The following is an 18,882-nucleotide window of genomic DNA, read 5'->3' as shown; positions in this document are numbered from 1 at the left end:
AAAAAAGGAGCAAGGAATTCCTGCAGTGGATCAACAGGATCAGTGGCATCTCTGAGTGCTGGGACGCAGGTTTATTCCCTGTCCCCATATAGTGGGTTAAGAATTAGGTTTTGCTGCAGCTGCAGCTCAGATCTGATCCTTGGCCCAGGAACTCCATATGCCATGGGGCAGCCAAAAAAGAAAAAAAAAGAGAGGAAATGGTTGTTATGATTACACAATTATGATAATGGAAAACGCTTATCATACATATAAAGAAAGTCTCTTAAAAAAAACTCAACACTAACTGTAAATTTTGTGTTAGTTCAAAGTATCTTAACATATACTAAAACATAAATATTTTAAAATTTGTTTAGAAGCACAAAAGACCCAGAATAGCCAAAGACATCCTGAAAAAGAAAAATGGAACTGGAGGAATCAGGCTCCCGGACTTCAGACTATACTACAAAGCAACAGTCATCAAAACCGTATGGTACTAGCACAAAGACAGAAATACAGATCAGTGGAACAGGATAGAAAGCCCAGAATTAAACCCACGCACCTACAGCCAACTCATCTATGACAAAGGAGGCAAGAATATACAATGGAGAAAGGACAGCTTGTTCAATAAGTGGTGCTGGGAAAACTGGACAGCCACATGGAAAAGAATGAAATTAGAACACTCCCTAACACCATACACAAAAATAAACTCCAAATGGATTAAAGACCTAGATATAAGACGAGACACTATAAAACTCTTAGAGGAAAACATAGGCCAAACACTCTCTGACATAAACGACAGCAACATCTTCACAGATCCACCTCTTAAGAGTACTGACAATAAAAACAAAGATAAACAAATGGGACCTAATCAAACTTCAAAGTTTCTGCACAGCAATGGAAACGCTAAACAACATGAAAAGGCAACCCACAGAATGGGAGAAAATCTTTGCAAGTGAATCAACTGACAAGGGATTAATCTCCAAAATTTATAAACACCTTCTGCAGCTCCATACCAAAAAAAACAAACAACCCCATCCAAAAATGGGCAGAAGATCTAAACAGACAGTTCTCCAAAGACATACAAATGGCCGAGAAACACATGAAAAGATGTTCAACATCACTCATTATTAGAGAAATGCAAATCAAATCCACTCTGAGGTACTACCTTACACCAGCCAGAATGGCCATCATCCAAAAGTCTACAAACAAGAAGTGCTGGAGAAGGTGTGGAGAAAAAGGAACACTAGTACACCGCTGGTGGGATTGTAAATTGATGCAACCACTGTGGAAAGCAGTATGGAGATTCCTCAGAAAACTAAACATGGAACTACCATTTGATCCAGCAATCCCACTCCTGGGCATCTATCCAGAGAAAACCACGACTCACAAAGACACATGGACTCCAATGTTCATTGCAGCACTATTTTCAATAGCCAAAACATGGAAACAACCTAAATGTCCATCAACAGAGGAGTGGATCCAGAAGATGTGGTACATATACACAATAGAATATCACTCAGCCATTAAAAAGAACAAAATACCAGCATTTTTAGCAACATGGATGGACCTAGAAACTATCATGTCAGTGAAGTCAGCCATACAATGAGACACCAACATCAAATGCTTTCACCGACATGTGGAATCTGAAAAAAGGACAGACTGAACTTCTTTGCAGAACAGATGCTGACTCACAGACATTGAAAAACTTACAGTCTCCGGAGGAGACAGTTTGGGGGGTGGGGGGATGTGCTTGGGCTGTGAAATTGGTTTGTTATGATCATTATACAACTACAGATGTGATAAATTCATTTGAGTAATTAAAAAAAAAATCTCAACATTAACTGTAAATTTTTTGTTAGTTCAAAGTATCTTAACATATATTAAAGCATAAATTCTAACCCAAAGTGGACAAAGAATGCATTAGCATATTTGATATGTATTTCAAGAAAATAAAATTTAATGAAATTTCATAAAAGCTTAAAATATATTTTCTTATTATCAATATGGTTAGAATACATCAACATTATATACAGAATGTCCTAATAGCAAGTTTCTCAACAGGAAAAGAAACATAAAATATAATAGAATGACATGAAAAAGACTATATAGTCTCAGCATATCAATTTTATTTAATTACTCAATGATAAATCATCTTAAGCATTAATAAAACTATCATGCATATTGCGGAGTTTTGAATGTTAAAAGGAAAAAACATACAAACCAAAAAAGCAGACTTCAAAGCAATTCCCACTTGCCATGCACTAGTTTAGGCTACTCTCACTAGACCTAGGAGCCTCTGCCACTACAGCATACTTTATGGGGAAAAAATTGATGCACACTGATCTAATTTAATGATTAGGTCTAGGCAGTGATCTCCAAAGTGGGGATTCTATTATAGAGAATATCTAATAAATTAGTATAATTGTCATGTCTGATTTCTTTAGTGGTTGATTTTCTCCCATCCCCTCAACTTCACATTCCAACTTCAGTCCTTTATGATCATCTCTCACCATCTCATGCCCATTATGTCCATTACAATTGTGGAACCAGTAAATTCCCAGTAGATGTAATCATAATCCCCTGCCCAAGCACATGTTCCAACTTTCCCGAATGCCTATATTAGATGCTTCTCTAAAACTGTTCTATCTTCCTTCAAAATATAAACTTTCTATTTTTGCTGAAGCACCATTTTTTCCATTTAATACCCTGTCGTCATCTCTTATTTCCTTCCTATCACTCCATCCCATCAATATTTCCCCAGTCCTTACTTTTCTTTCCAAAAATCATCAATCCTGGTTTCGGACCTTATCACCTTGTAGGCCAAGCCACTAGAGGTTACTTCACCATCAGGCTATCTCTAAAGTGCCTTATTTCTAATCATTCTTAAGAATAATCCACTACAAACCTTTACTTACTCAGTGAATTACACTGCTGCTCAAGTTTCTAAAGTTCCTTGCTAATGGCAATATACAGATGAGACATGCCAGTCTGATTTCGAAGTCCTCTAATATTAAGATTCAATTAACGTTTCTAATTTTCTTACTCTTCTATACTCTAAACAAACTGACTTACTATTCCCTAAAAACTCAATTTGTATACCATTGTCTGTACTCCTGCTCCTCGTATAATTTCAAATTCACCTCAGTCTTCTGTGTCTACCTTAAATTGACTTTAAATTCCTTCCATGAATATTTAGTGCCTACCTACTCTATACCAGACACTGGGAATAAAACAAAGAATAAGATAGACAAGGTTCTTGTTCCCTTCAAGCTTACATTCTGGTGAAGCAAATAAAATAATAAAGGAGTAAACAAATGATTTCTAACAGTGGTAACTACTATTGAAGACAGCAGTTAGGTAATAGGTTGGTAGGAAGGAGTAGTGGGATAGGAATTTAACTTTACAAAGTAAGATTTCTATAAGACAGAACAAGTATAAAGTTCCTGAGGTCTGGCTGTAGTAGTAAAATCTGAAGATTATTAAGATATTGTGATTGGAGAGACTTACACAATATTACTGGAGGAAGTTACCACATGAGGTTAGAAGTAGTTGAGGAAGGATTACGTAGGTACCTGGAAGCTATAGTAATACACCACTGAATGATTTCAAGCAGAGGAATGGTATGAACTCAATTATATTCTTCTAGAGACCTAAGCGCTGCATGTATAAAGGCAAAAACAAACATAGGAGGAAAAATGAATACATGGAGACAATTTAGGGGACCACTGAAATCGTCCAAGAGACCCTTTTTATAAAAAGGCCGATAAAGGAAAGGTAGCAAAAGAATAGAGTTGGAAGTGGTAGAGAAAAGGAAGAGTCCTAACCTGATTATGTTAAGGATATATATTAGACATGAACAAGGAAGTGTCAAGTACACAGCTGGACAGGGAAGACCTCAAACCTGGGAGTCATCGGCATATAGAAAAGCCAAGGAGTTTTATGAGATCATTTACAAATAATTCAATAGAAAAGATGCAACTCAGGAAAAACATTACACATTTAGAGTTGGAGAAAGAAGTTAGTTCAAGGAGAATAATGAGTGATGTACAAAAGCCAAAATTTAAAAATGTGATCAAGAAGGAGTAGCTGTTCATGTGCTGAATGCTGTTGATTACACAAAAGCTGTCAGTCTCTCCAAGACAAATTTCATGCAGAAAGAATGAAGTTCTATTGGAATGGATTGAAAAGACATGGCAAGGAAATGAGACAATGGATCAAGGTAATTCTTTGAAGGGCACTTATGGAAAAGGGAAGGGAGAAAAGGGATAGTAAGTGGAGAGTATTTTGGGCTCAAGGAAGGTTTTGACTGTTTTGTAAACTAAAAAACACAACATTATTTGTGTGCAAACTTAAAAAACAAAAAACGGGAAAATTGAAGATCAAGGGAATAGTTAATTGTAGGTGCTGTATTAGCTGAGCACAAAGTAAATTCACCTTCCTTGGACTTCATTGAACCTATTTTCTTTTTAATTCATGTGACATTTTCTTTAATTCCTGTGCAATAAGAATTTGCTCTTTGAACAGTTCTATCACTTCCTAGCTGTGTGATCCTTAAAAAAGGTTTACTTCTCTAACCCCAGTCTAGTGATCTGTTAAACAGGAACAATAAAACTTATAAATACTCAAAATAGATAAATATTTAGCATATATCAAGCAATCATAAAGGAGAGAATTTTCATGTGCCTTTTCTCCTCAGCTAGAATAAGTCATTACAAGCAGAGCCTTTCATATTCACTGTAGAAGACATTTATCTATATTCTAATAATTATTCCACTAAATTTAAAGATCAATTTTTTTAAATGTGAATTACCTGCATAGTTAATGCTAGATTCTGGTGTGTTGGAGATATCTAGGAGTGACCCTATAGAAAGGGAATGTTCTGCTGATGGGCGCTTACGGGGAGGGAAGGGTGACATGTCTGTCTCTCTTGAAAGCTGAGCAAGTGTCTCTTTTAAACGACGTCTTTTCCGATTGCTGCTTGGGGTATTTAGAGAGAGCAATGACACTGACTTCTTGAGCTCAGGTGTATTAGCCTGCAATCAAAAGCACAAAAAGCTCAATTTTACTTTTGTACTTCTTTACTGAGTCAGGAACAAAAGAAAAATAATCTACAAGTCTGACAAAGTCTGAATTTTGCACAACAATTTTACAACTATATATTCTTCCTGGTAATTCAGAAGCTTCAAAAAACATAATAGGAGTTTCCATTGTGGCTCAGCGGGAACAAATCTGACTAGCATCCATGAGGGTGCAGGTTTGATTCCTGGCCTTGCTCAGTGGTTAGGTATCAGGGGTTGCCATGAGCTGTGGTGTTAGGTCACTGACATGGCATGGATCCTGAGTTGCTGTGGCTGTGGTGTCAGCTGGAGGTTACAGCTCCAATTTGACCCCTAGCCTGGGAACCTCCATATGCCATGAGTGCAGCCCAAAAAAGCAATCAATCAATCAATAAAAATACTAGTTAGAGGACCACTGCAATTATCTAACCCCTAAAGAACCATTTTTTTTCCCATGGCACTATTACCATTACATATTCATCTGTAAGTTTGTTTACTGTCTCCTGCCTGCTAGGTCATAAACTCTACAATAGGGACCATGCATATTTTATTCACCGTATTCCTGGCATTTAAGCACAATGCTTGGACATCATGCTCTCCAATATCTGTCGAATATCACTAGCTTTTAAGAGGCCTCCCCGAAATCTAAGGCATATTTTTTAAACATTAAGAACCTGACATTGAGAATGGAAGAGTCCAAAGAGAAAACAACAGAGTATATATTTAGATTTGATAGAAACACAATAAATATATATCTTCAATATTCCATTCAAAAGTATTAAATCCCACACTGAAGTAAATTTTCCCTTAAGGCCTGCTTCTTTTCCTTTATGTCACATTTTGGTGGATGATACTACTCTTCATCGAGATCCAGCATGAAAGCTGGATTTTCCTTGCCTATCTTCCTTCTACTATGTAGAGTCCTTTTTTAAAATGACATCTCTCTCCTAATATTCTTCAATGGCTTCCAATATTTATAGGATAAATTTAAACTCTCAAAACTTCATTGTGCCTCCCTAGTCAGCCTTATCTGCTGGCCTTCTTTCCCACACTCTTCCCTAAAGTCCTACTAAACAACTTGCTACTTTAACATACTTTCAAGCTTTCATTCCCTCTCCCACTTACTGTCTAACTTGGATGTCCTTATCAGGTTAGCCTAAGAAGCTGGCTCAACATTTATTTGCCCTATTCAATCCTGCCTGAGTCTCTCAGAGTGAAGCTAGTTAGATAACATAGATTACTCAATTATAGCATATTTCATTCTGCACTGGTACTATCTGCATATCTTTAAGTTTTTAAGTTTTTGAAGATAGGACTATTATTGTTCATAATAGTATTAAAGAATTAGTACAGAATGACAATATTAAATTAAAATAACATCTAATACATTAAAACTACATAGACTATTACTCATTATCCAATTATTCTGAAACTTCTAAACATGGCATAAAAAATGATCTGTATGCTAATTATACTATGCTCTTTTGGGATAGGAAAGTATCATCTTTATATAATCACAGTCACAGGACAAATGACTAAGAGACAAAAAGCATACCTTTTCATACAAATACATAGTTTCTCCAGCTCGTGCATCCATTTGAATGCTTCCCCAGAACCACTAAGAGAAAGAACATTTTAATTAGGAATTTACCTCATTAAAGACATTACCAATATTTTTTAAATACCAATCTCATTATAGAATTACTTGCCTCTTGCTTGACAACATAAAGTTTCTTAGAAGGTTCAAATGGAAGTTCTTTTACTATATTCTCTTCAACTATAAGGTGAGTGCATCTTTCATCTCCAACTGGTAAATAGTTACCTCCTAAAGAAGAAAGCATACAAGCATACATAAGCCCAACTATTTATCTCCAGGTCCAAATTTTAAAGAGGCATATTCACCAGGAAGTGATTAGCAGGAATGGGGGATAAAGTATATATAACTTGTAAATTGTGCTAAATTCTACCTTGCATTTCAGTCATTTCTTCCATATTGGTTTTCTCTTCATCTGAAAATCCCAAGAAACTTAAAATGCAATCTTGAAATGGAGGAACTTTAAATTCATTTCTAAAGTCATCAGCTGATGCACAGAAATCCCTAAAAACAAAATATACTCTTCTAAAACCAACTTAAATTCAATAAGTTAGGTATATCAAATTATAAATCTACAGTACTCAAGGTTTTAGTATAACCCATTTATCGAAAATATTTTACATATGGTCTTGTAATGTTCACAAAAACTTCAGTTAAAAAAAAATTGGAATTCCCATTGTGGAGCAGCAGAAATGAACCCAACTAGAATCCATGAGGATGTGAGTTCCATTCCTGGCCTCACTCAGTGGGTCAGGAATAGGCATTGTCCTGAGCTGGGGTATAGGTTGCAGAAGTGGCTCGGATCCTGCTTTGCTATGGCTGTGGTGGAGGCTGGCAGCTGTACTCCAATCCGACCCCTAGCCCAGGAATTTCCATATGCCATGGGTGCAGCCCGAAAAAGCAAAAAAAAAAAATTGACATGTCCTCAGTCATCCCAGAAGTAACTTCTGACAAAATTTTATCACAAGTAATCTTTACAAGATCCAAATCCCTGCTCTATACATAAAATTTTATATGTATTACAGAGGTTCTATAGTTTCATGAAATCTCGAGTGATAATGAAGTATAATAGCAAGAAATTATGAGATTGGAAAGCTTAATAAGGTTATAAAATGCAATCACCACATAAAATGTAACCAGATGGACATAAAATAAGAAAAAATACAGCATAACTCTACCATCCAGATGCATTAAACTATTACTTAATAAACTATTTTATAATAGTTATTATAACATAAGTAATAATCGCTATTACTTAAGAATGTTTTTAAAGATTATTAAATTATTTTACAAAGTAAAGTCCAAAGATACCATAGACGTCTTTCCATTTTCAATAACTTTTCGTAACTTTGCTCCTGGTAGATTTTATTCCCTAAGCTATACAAAAAGTGAATTAATTTTTTTATATACTAATCAATGAATTTTGGGTGCATGGGTTTATCTCCATGATACAATATGATTAATTTACATAATAAACAACTGAATTTCTAAACACTTACTGTTCATTTCGCTTTTCCCAAGCTTTATAAATCCATTCTGGCTTCATAATTGGAGTACCCAAGCTCACAGCTATCTAAAAATATAAACATTAATTATGATGTTTTTACTTTAAATAACTGCATTCATGGAAGCGATATGCAATTGCATATATATTTCTTTTATGTAGTCTTAGATCACTATTCATCTGCTTTATTATATAAAAAAGTAACAGAAAAAACTGTCTTTCCATCATACAATTTAGGTTAAAATAACTTTTGAAACAAGTTCCATGATACCCAGTTTTACTTTATTTTAAATAAATATATCTCTGAAGTTAATTTCATCTTTATTACATTTATATTTCTTTGTGTTTACTTCCTTGGAAGTACTAACCCCCAAAACAGCATTAAAAGTAAGAGAAAACATCTGATTAAGTCACTAAAACCTTAGATATGAACTGTAAGTATACCTCCCGTCAACAGCCCTCTAAAATTACCATCTGCTACATAAAAATACCAATGAAGGGTGGGAACAAAGTGATAAATTCTTCCTAACATATTCAAGTGCAATCTTTTTTTTTTTTTTTTTTTTTTTTTTTTGTCTTTTTAGGCCCGCACCCACGGCATATGGAGGTTCCCATGTGAGGGGATGAACTGGAGCTACAGCTGCCGGCCTACACCACAGCCACAGCAATGCCAGATCTAAGCCATGTCTGCAACCTACACCACAGGTCATGGCAATGCCAGATTTTAACCCACTGAGCAAGGCCAGGGATCGAACCCATGTCCTCATGGATACTAATCGGGTTTGTTAACCACTGAGCCATGATAGCAACTCTTCAGGTGCAATCTTAAACTAAGATTTTAACCCCAGTGAAAGTACTTTCTCTTGTTCTAATTTTCGCAAGTTAAATCTTAGAGCCATTTCATAAGAACATAGTTCTGCTCTTATAAGGACCATTTAGATAAGAGAGAAGTAGTTCTCATCTCCTTTGACTTTGACTCCTTTACTTACCAATGCTCGTGATAACTTTTGCTAGTATCACTCATCTGCCTAAAATGTTATCTACCTACCAACCTCCATAATCCTACTTATCTTTCAAGTTACACTGCACCTCCTTAAAACCTAACAGATTTTAGAGGCCACCCCTATGATTTAAAATTTTTACTATATGTATGTATAGAAAATACCGAATGTCTGATCCTGAAAAAATTATGGGAGAAAGATAGGCCGATAGTGCTTTTATTAAATCCATCCCCAAATAATACTTCATTGAAATACACAAAAATATCAAAGTTGACATACCCTGAATTTTTCTCCTTGTGTACAATTTGCCACCAAGTGTGTAACTTTCGAATTAAAGTCTTTTCGAATAACTCCACCCATGTGATGAACCAATGTTACCAATCTGACCTCAAAAGAAAAAGTAAACATTGACTTTATAATTTGAACAAAAATTTAAACTATGTTTATAATTCATTTAGTATTTACTGAATACTTACTATTTATAAGGTATATAAAATAATTTTTATAATGATATAAATTTTATGTCAAAAAATGAAAGATTCATTTGCCTTACTGGTACAAGCAAAATTATTACAGAGGTAAGCTAGTAAAGATGATCACACAAAACTAAGTTATTTAACAATTGGTTTTCATACAGCCTAAATATACTTTTTTAACACCAGGCTACATCACATCAAGATTCTTCCAACAAAACTAGAGTAATACCCAATTAGCTCCACTATAAAAAATTTTACAAATCAAAGAAAGAAGTTTATGAATTCTAGAGCAGTAAGAATACTTTAAGCCTGGACTTGAATAACAAAAAATCTGTGTGTAAACAATAACTTCAAATAATGTGGTTGATATGATACTTAACAAAAGGATAGTTTAAGCAGATTAAACAGTCATGAAATTTTTCTAATTCACATACCAGCCAACGTAGACAAAAATATATGTTTCTTTACAAGGCTCTCTAGAGTGTGTCTTCACAAAATTTAAGACCTAGTGTATTCATAGTAATTTCTCCTTCAATATTTGTATTTTATTTTATTTTGCCTTTTTGTCTTTTTAGGGCCGCACCCACAGCATATGGAGGTTCCCAGGCTAGGGGTCCAATCAGAGCTGTAGCCACTGGCCTACGCCACAGCCACACCAACTTGGGATCCAAGCCATGCCTGGGACCTACACCACTGCTCACAGCAACGCCAGATCCTTAACCCACTGAGCAAGGCCAGGGATCGAACCTGCATCCTCCTGGATGCTAGTCGGATTCATTAACCATTGAGCCACGACAAGAACTCCTCCTTCAATATTTTTAAAATAAAACCATGATATAACCACCAAAAAAGGGGGGCTAATTCAAATTTATATTGCAAGAAAAAAATACCCTTTGAATAGAATTTTTAAAAATACTTACTAGTTCTTCTTTCTTCCTAAATCCAGTAAAACATAGTACTAGATTCATCATGCTTGTACAATAGAGTGGACGACATGAAAATGGCAAAGGCTGAAGGATACAATAATGTTAAATCTGTGAGCATCTTTATAGTAAAAATAGAACATGTCTCTCTCATGCTAAATATATGCCCTACACCCTGGCCAACTGACTTTCCCAATACAAAGATATATTTGTATATTTCAATGTACAATAAAAAAAATAGCAAAAAAAAAAGTTTCACGATGATTCCCAAATCATTTTTGATACACATAATCTAAATACACTTTACTACTGGCAAATGAAACACAAATATTCACAATCCAAACCTTCAGTTTCAAAATTTACTTTTGACACATATGAAGTACTGTCTATTAGAAAAGATTTCCAAACACTATTGTAAATATTTCAGATTAAAGTTAAGAGGTCAAAGATATTTTCTAATAAACGCTAAGTAAATATATATACTTGAAACAAACATGATTCTAATTTTTGGTCTATAAAAAAAATGGAGAAGATAATTTAACAAATGTTTTTATCTGTCTATATATATACGAAAGAGAATGGTTAAAAATATAATAAATATATATTTAATTCCTACTATTACTCAGGAATATTCTTTTTCATAATTTTGGCTTTTACAAGGTTTATTTGGGGAGTTCCTGCTGTGGCCCAATAGGATTGGAGGTGTCTTGGGAACACTGGGATGCAGGTTAGATTCCCCAGCCTGGCACAGTGGTTTAAGGATCTGGCACTGCCACAGCTGTGCCTTGGGTCGAAACTGTAGCTCATAACTGATCCCTGGCCCAGGAACTCCATATGCTGTTGGGCAGATAAAAAAGAAAAAGTTTATTTGGGCTTCTCTCACCTGGGGTGGCTCACACTCTGTCTATGGAGTGTGTCTCTCCCAAAATAAACTTGCTTTCACTTTAAAAAATATCTTTTCTAAAATAAAAAGTTTATTTGGTTTTTGAAAGAGACACTTCTGAATCAAAACAGAGAATTATCATGTGCTCCTTACTAGCATCTATAATAAAAGAAGCACAAAGACCCGAGCCATTTTTAGTAAGGCAAGCTTAAGCATGCCAAAACAGAGCAAAAAAAATCAAAGAATAGGTATTAACTCTACTACACCTTTTACACTGAAATGCTATTTAAAAACAAAAGGCTATAGTAATTTCCATAATATTAAACCATGCGGTAACTGATAAAAATAAAATTGTAGTATGTGTTCTGTGTGGAGGAAAATTAAAGTTTATGTATGTGTATATATTTCTGGAATCCAAGTTTAAGCAAATTATTTCTTCCTAAGTCACTATAGGTATTAAGACATATATACAAATATATATATGTACATATGAATGATATTGTTCAGAATTAAAGGAGTATAAGAGTAGCCACTAATATCCCTATTCTAAATATTTTATACTCTCAACAATTTTTGTGATTTTTCTGCATAAAAATTTAACCTTGAAAAATCATAATAAGCATATACTTTTTCTTACCTCTCCTTTGTGTGCACAGTTTAATACAACTGGTGGTCCAATAACTCTGCAATCAGTCTTGTATAACTCATTAAAGACAGAATCCTGGAAGTCCATGACTACAAATACATTTTCAAATTCTGGAGAATCCAAACTTTTAAATTCTTCAACTGATTCCATCTTTACAAACGGCACTTTAATTTCCTTGATTTTGTTTTTCATGTAGTTATTAGAAATAAAATTTATATATTATAAAATTAATTCACATCACTCTAAATAAGACCTAGATATCAATTCAATACCAATATTTTTATTTTTACATTTGTAGAAACTTAAGTTTTAAATTATCCAGTGGGCATTATACTTAATAGTGAGCAGTCATATTTCTTTACTTACATTTTTATATAAACATAAGATCTTAAATTTTGAAAATTTATTATTATAAAGACATAAGTTTCTGACATGACTTGGTCATCATTATCAACCAGAGTATGCATATAAAATAAAGGTGATTAGGATGCATTAGAAAGATATCCACGATTGCCTTTTATTCTAACCAAGAAAATGATGTCATGCATATAGTTCTTCAGAAAAAATAGAAAAAATACTATGATACATAACACCTACAAAAAGGATGGAGTTAATCTAATCATTTTAGTATATAGGAGGGAAATGAGAAAGACGTGAAATATGTAAGCATCTGTAGCATGGCAAACAGGATGTAAAAAGGCAAGATAGTGTTTAATACTTATACCGTACATCTATGAAAAAGAATGAAGACATCTAAGACTTGGATAAAAAGAACAGAACCATTTAGAAGAAATTCAAATGGGTCGGTAAATAGGACTTTCTCTGCTAGACTGTGCATCCCCAAAATTCATGTTGAAGTCCTAATTCTCCTGTGCCTCAGAATGTGTATATTTGGAAATAGGGTATCTCCAGAAGTAAAGGTTTAATGGAGTCTCAAGGGCGGACCCTAGTCAGACTGGATTACTGGTAGATTGGTATCCTTATAAGAGAAGGAAATTTGGACCCACAAAAGAGATACCAGAGATGTGCATGCACAGAAGAAAGATCATGTGAGGATACAGCAAGAGGGTGGTAGCCACCCACACACAAGCCAAGGAGAGAGGCCTCAAGAGAAATCAAACCTACTGACACCTTGATCTTGGACTTTTAATTTCCAGCAAAGTACAGAAATCTATTCCGTTGTTTAAGCCACCTAGTCTGTGGTACTTTATTATGGCAGCTCCCAAACACTAGTATGGCTGGTATAGAAAATCAGGTATATTTTATACACTGAAGCAATTTTCCGGATGACTGTCAATTATTTTGATTTGTAATTTTGGAAATAAAGAATTCAGAATAAATATAAAATTGAGGAAAGAGAAGCCTAAGAGTTTAAAGGACAGTATCAGATCTTCATAAATACATGGAATGTCGTTTAAATTTAACAATGCCACATCACTTCTTAAAGATTTCATTATTTACAATACATTATAGTTTGGGGTTTCAGAAACTCTAAAATTTTAAAAAATAAACATAATAGTTTCTATGAATCTAGTTTTAGAGTGCTCAGAGTGTACCTGTGCCTAATTTAGGTCCCTTCACCATAAGTGGACTATATGAATACAATCAAAGTAAGTGCAGCATGCCACATGCAATGAAATGCTTGACCTACCATATTAACAACACTTTTTATTAATTTTTCATCCGATTTTCCAGGACAACTTTCTTTTATCTTTATAACAGGGACTTCCATTATTTTAATAGTCTGTGGAAAGAGACTTAAGTATGAGACTTAAAAAACTATAAATTTATTTACACACTGATGGAAGAAAAATAGCCCTTTTTTAAAAAAAGCAAACTACAAACTAAAACTCCATACCTTTAAGGCTTTTATAAGTTCTTCTTGTTTTCCAGCTTCTTGAACCAGTATCACTCTTGTTTCAACCTGAGGCATTTCTTCTATTAAAATTAAAAATGTTTAAATAAAATGTTTTTAATATGCACTAACATCAAAATCAGTAGTTGCTAACCCTTTTTTGGCTATATCTGGAATAGTTTCCATCTTTTGAGATCATAACATTTCCTGAAACTAAAATGACTTAATTCCCAACTTCCCTAAAAAAATGACCATGTATCAATTTTCTCTTTTAGAAGAGAAAACATATTGTATTGTAGCAAAGTATACAAATATCAGCACCCCATGTAACCAAGGAAAGTATTCACCATTCTGCCAGTCATCCTCCTCAACAGTACATATGCAATGTTAGCAAAGATCCACTTACAAAGCAGAAAGGGAAGAAGTGGCTCTTCACCTGAGCAGATGTAACTGAACATACTCTGGCTAACAATGTTGCAGCTAGACTGCCATCACATATCCAACAAGATGCCTTCCCTTCAATGTTGGGAAGCATTCATCCAAACAGTAAAAAAAAAACTAGTGTAAAGAGTTTCTGTTAACAAATTTTTACTGAATACCTCTACCTTAGCTTAACAGTTAGTATGACAGTTAAATCATAAGAAAAGTCTCTAGTCAGTAAGTTTAGGACTAAAACAGTGATTTGATATTTTAAAGCATATGATATGTTTACCTTCAACATATGAAGTAGATCCAATAAATAAGTTTTCCTTAGATGTTTCAGTAACTTTAGAATCAAAAATGGAAGAGTCTGCCAAGCTTGTGCTCCCAGCAGTAGATGTTAACGCACTATCATCAGCCATTGTTTGTACTCTTCTATGATGGCTGAAAAAATTAAATTTTAATAAAAATTCATGAAGCAAAAAAACAATCATTATACCTAGAGTTTATAAAAAGTACTACTACCAGTCTTTCTTAATACTAAACCAAAGTTATTCAACTTCTCCAAGTCTCAGTTTCCTCTTCTGTAAAATATACTAATAGCTGACTCACAGGGATATAGTAAAAATAACAATGTATAAAAAGTACTCAGAATATTACCTGACACTTAAAAAGTTCTCATAGATTCTATTCTACTCTATTCTACCTCTCTCCTCTACACCTCTGCCCTCAATCTGTTTCCTATTTTCATGTCAAATACACTACCATACCCAAATAATCCCAGTCAAAAATTCTATCCATCCTTACTCTTTCCTCCACTTCATTGCCCTCCCCAAAATTCCTATTAATCCCTCAAGCATCTCTGTATCTCTGGGGACATGGCCCGCCTTTTTGTGGCCAATGCCACAATGGCCACTTGGTCAAATACACAGCTCCAAACAACTTTTTCTATCACCAGTTTCTTCAGAGGTCATTCTCAACGTGGTTTTCCGGCTATGGTCCTAAAAACAATGTGACCATATTACTTCCTTGATTATAACTTCCATGAGCACTGTTCCCTATACAAATTCAAATTCACCATCCTGTTTACACTCTAGTCCTAGCCTACCTCTTCATCCTTATCTCCTATAATTCCCCCAGTCAACATATACTGTGTGCTCCAGACACAATACATTTCCCAGCATTTTTCAAACACAAGTCACAATTTACTCCACACCTTACATTTAACAGTGCTCAATTTTCCACCTATCTTGTCTTCCAATTCCTGACCCCCCACTCCACTTATCCTCTGTGGATGTCTCTAAATCGCCCATGTATAACTGGACTGCTCCTGTATATGTATTTTCATATTACTTAACAAATGTTTCTCCTCTAAAAGATTTCATGAGACAAATGACAAGTGTCAATATGACTCTGCACTATGAAAGAAAATCTTTTTTTCATCTATTCAAACAGGTGTTTTTATGTGTTTTTATTATCTTGAAGTAAAGTTCCAGAATATCAGGCAAATATTTGAGGAGGACCCATCTTACCTAGAGGTACATGCCTGATCTAATTTACATTTTCCTACCTTTTTAGATTAATAAAATATACAAATAACTTTCACCCGATTTTTATCAAACTAATAGTTTAAGGTATCTTAGCCTCATTCCTGTATGGTGATACCAAATAGTGTGAAGACGTACACACTAATAATAGACCTAAGCCTAATTGGGTACACACTTCAAAGTCAAGAAACTCAGCTACCTGTCTCAACTCTGCAATTAGTAGGTTAAGCCTCAGAGCCTTAGTTGCTACATTCAGTAAGAGAGATAACAGAATAACTCAAATACAAATCTGATAAACACTGAAGAGATGATGTTTTCATTTTATTTTATTTTTATTGTTAGGGCCACACCTGCAACATAGTTAGTTAGCAGGCTAGGGGTTGAATAGGAGCTGCAGCTACTGGCCTATGCCACAGCAATGCCATATCCAAGCTCCATCTGTGACCTACACCACAGCTAACAGCAAAGGCAGATCTTTAACCCACTAAGCGAGGCCAGGGATGGAACCCGCATTCTCATAGATACTAGTCGGGTTCGTTACCACTGAGTCACAAGAGGAACTCCCTAGATGTTTTTAAATGAGTGACAATTATCATTCTCATATACTATTGTAAGTGTGGACATCATTTATTGTCTTACTGTACATCCATGTCTATCATTACTCTAAGGCTCTCCAAAGGAGTGCACCAATAGTTGTTAACAAGAGTCTTTACTTAGAATCAATGATAAATTCTTTACAGCCCTTATTTTTTTTGTTAACTCTCTTACACTTAAATGTTTCCAATGAAAAAGAAAGGCTTTAAATAGGCTTTCATTTAAAATTCCCCCAAAAGAATGTTAAAAAGAAAATGAAATGAACTAGCCGGAGTTCCCCTGTGGCTCAGTGGTAACGAACCCAACTAGCATCCATCCCTGGCCTCGCTCAGTGGGTTAAAGGATCCAGCACTACCTTGAGCTGTGGCGTAGATCACAGACAAGGCTTGGATCTGGCATTGCTATGGCTGTGGAGTAGGCCAGCAGGTTTCTATCCTTAGCCAGAGAACTTCCATATGCTGTATGCAGCAAGCACAGCCCTAAAAAGAAAAAAAAAAAAAAGAAAGAAAGAAAGAAAAGAATTAGCCTGCTTTAAGGAATGGAGGAGGGAGACCTTAATAAATCAAAAACACCCTGAGTTTATATTTTTCACCTATGCTTCTCTGTTTAACAGGTGGGCGGTTATAAATTAAAATTGTTGAGCCCGTCCTGGCTCAGCGGAAACAAATCTGACTAGTATCCACGAGGACACAGGGTCCATTACTGGCCTTGCTCTGTTGGTTAAGGATCCAGCGCTGCCGGTGTAGGTCACAGACCTACTGGGATCCTGTGTTGCTATGGCTATGGTGTAGGCCAGCAACTACAACTCTGATTCCACCCCTAGCCTGGGAAGCTCCATATGCCACAGGAGTGGCCATAAAGAGAAAAAAAAAAATTTGAAATTGTCTGTGATGATAACTGTACATGACCAATTTATTGCCAAAACAGCTTTAAAATTTAGAAAGAGCTGTATAGTAAACTGATGACACAACAACCAACAGTCTGATTACAGACTGAAATACACTAATGGCATTTTCACATTCATGTATTCTGTAAGTTTTTAAATAAACACAAAAGAATTAGTGTTTATAAACTCATACAGATTATTTCTCAACTGAGCACATACTCAAGGAGCTTCTGATAAATACATACTACAACACATGCCTCTTTTCATCACGAAGATAAAAGCTGTCATTTAAATATTCACTTTGTTTTCTTTTACTTTTTTTTTTTAGGCAATCATCTGTCAGGGTGGAGGAGCTAAATGCCCTACTGGTTTTATTGGTGGTGTTACTGACAATAACGTGATTGCTAACATATATGACACTTGATTAACAAGTAACTTAATATGCGGCATTGTTCTAAATCTTAAGACAGTGTCCTTAAACATCTAACTTGCGTTTAATCTTTGCGACAATTCTAAGAGGCAGGTTCTATTACCATATCCATTTTTTAGATCAAGAAACCTAAAGCAGAGAGACCAACACCCCCCAGGTCAAACTGTTAGTAGCAAAACAAGGATTCAAATCCCGGCTGAGTCCCGAGGCTGCACTTTTTGAACCACTAAACCATACTTATCTGTACCCAGCGTGGGGCGCCAAATGGGCGGGCGTTTTACAGAAATACTAGAAACTAAACTTCCCACAGAGAAGACGCCGGAGAAGAATCCAAAAGGGAAACCACTAAGTAATCTGAGATAAGCTCCCAAAGGCCGCAGCTGCCGGCCCCTAGAACCACAGCGGCCAGTGCGGCTCTCCAAGACCCTCCTCCCAACAGCTGCCCCCTTCGCCTAGAACCTCTTTAACAGAAAGCATCCAATTCGGTGACCGGTGAAGCTTAGCAGCCAGGTGGACTTCGGGCTCCCACTCCTCCTCCCGGCCCCCGCTGTTGGCAACCCGGCCGAAAGTTTCCCAAAGCCGAGAAACCTGGGCTGGGAGCTCCGGAATTCGCGGTCACCGGGGCGGGGCCCTGGGACACGAACTGAGCGGCCCGCTGCTCCGGGATCGCCAACCCATTCCCACCTCCGCCTCCCACACCTACAGAGCCCTCACCACGCTCTAAAGACGCCCTGAAAGTTCCACCACTTCAAACACCAAGCCTTCTCACCGTTACCGCCATTCCTCGCCGGCGGCCACTGCCAATTCAAAAAAGCAAACCGCTCTCTCCAAAAGCCATGCCGATTGGCGCGTGATGTCAACCTCCCTCCCATAGGCTGGAGCCTCTAGGGGGAGGTGATTGGCCGCTGTTCTCCGCCCACCTCCCCGCAAGCGCCGACTGATTGGTTGTGCGTGTGTTTCAAATAAACCCAACGGCTCCGACGTCGGAACGTCGGGAATGGGTAAAGAAGTGCCCGGATGTGACCAGAAGATGGCGGTAGTGGCTACTGGGCTTCTGTGGGAGTAGCAGGTGTGTCTATGGCTACCG

The 18,882-nt window shown here is 36.1% G+C and overlaps 1 protein-coding gene across 18 annotated transcripts in view; it reads right to left on the bottom strand.

The window, feature by feature from the left end:
- Positions 1-18,602, bottom strand: part of ECT2 (epithelial cell transforming 2) — a 64,160-nt gene extending 45,558 nt beyond the window's left edge. For 3 of the 18 annotated variants that reach the window (XR_014824336.1, XM_021069804.2, XM_084990292.1), the window contains exons 1-12: positions 18,510-18,602; positions 14,631-14,782; positions 13,922-14,001; positions 13,715-13,807; positions 12,055-12,237; positions 10,532-10,621; positions 9,415-9,522; positions 8,130-8,203; positions 7,004-7,134; positions 6,746-6,861; positions 6,592-6,654; positions 4,790-5,012 (exon numbers count right to left, since the gene is read on the bottom strand). Coding sequence is in view for 16 of the 18 variants with exons in the window: in XM_021069804.2 (XP_020925463.2) it covers positions 4,790-5,012; positions 6,592-6,654; positions 6,746-6,861; positions 7,004-7,134; positions 8,130-8,203; positions 9,415-9,522; positions 10,532-10,621; positions 12,055-12,237; positions 13,715-13,807; positions 13,922-14,001; positions 14,631-14,760 (1,291 nt within the window). In the remaining 2 variants the exon portion in view is untranslated. The remainder of the gene's footprint in view (positions 1-4,789; positions 5,013-6,591; positions 6,655-6,745; positions 6,862-7,003; positions 7,135-8,129; positions 8,204-9,414; positions 9,523-10,531; positions 10,622-12,054; positions 12,238-13,714; positions 13,808-13,921; positions 14,002-14,630; positions 14,783-18,509) is intronic. The other 15 variants (XR_014824335.1, XM_084990289.1, XM_084990286.1 and 12 more) reach the window with 7 other exon arrangements.
- Between the last annotated feature and the right edge of the window lie 280 nt (positions 18,603-18,882).

Source organism: Sus scrofa, chromosome 13 (genome assembly GCF_054392235.1).
Source record: "Sus scrofa isolate SSC_HxYL_T2T_F1_AM1 chromosome 13, Sscrofa_HxYL_maternal_Yorkshire_Landrace_v2.0, whole genome shotgun sequence".
Lineage (NCBI taxonomy): Eukaryota > Metazoa > Chordata > Mammalia > Artiodactyla > Suidae > Sus > Sus scrofa.
Note: the sequence above shows the minus strand (reverse complement) of the source record. Positions and strands in the feature narration are given on the sequence as shown.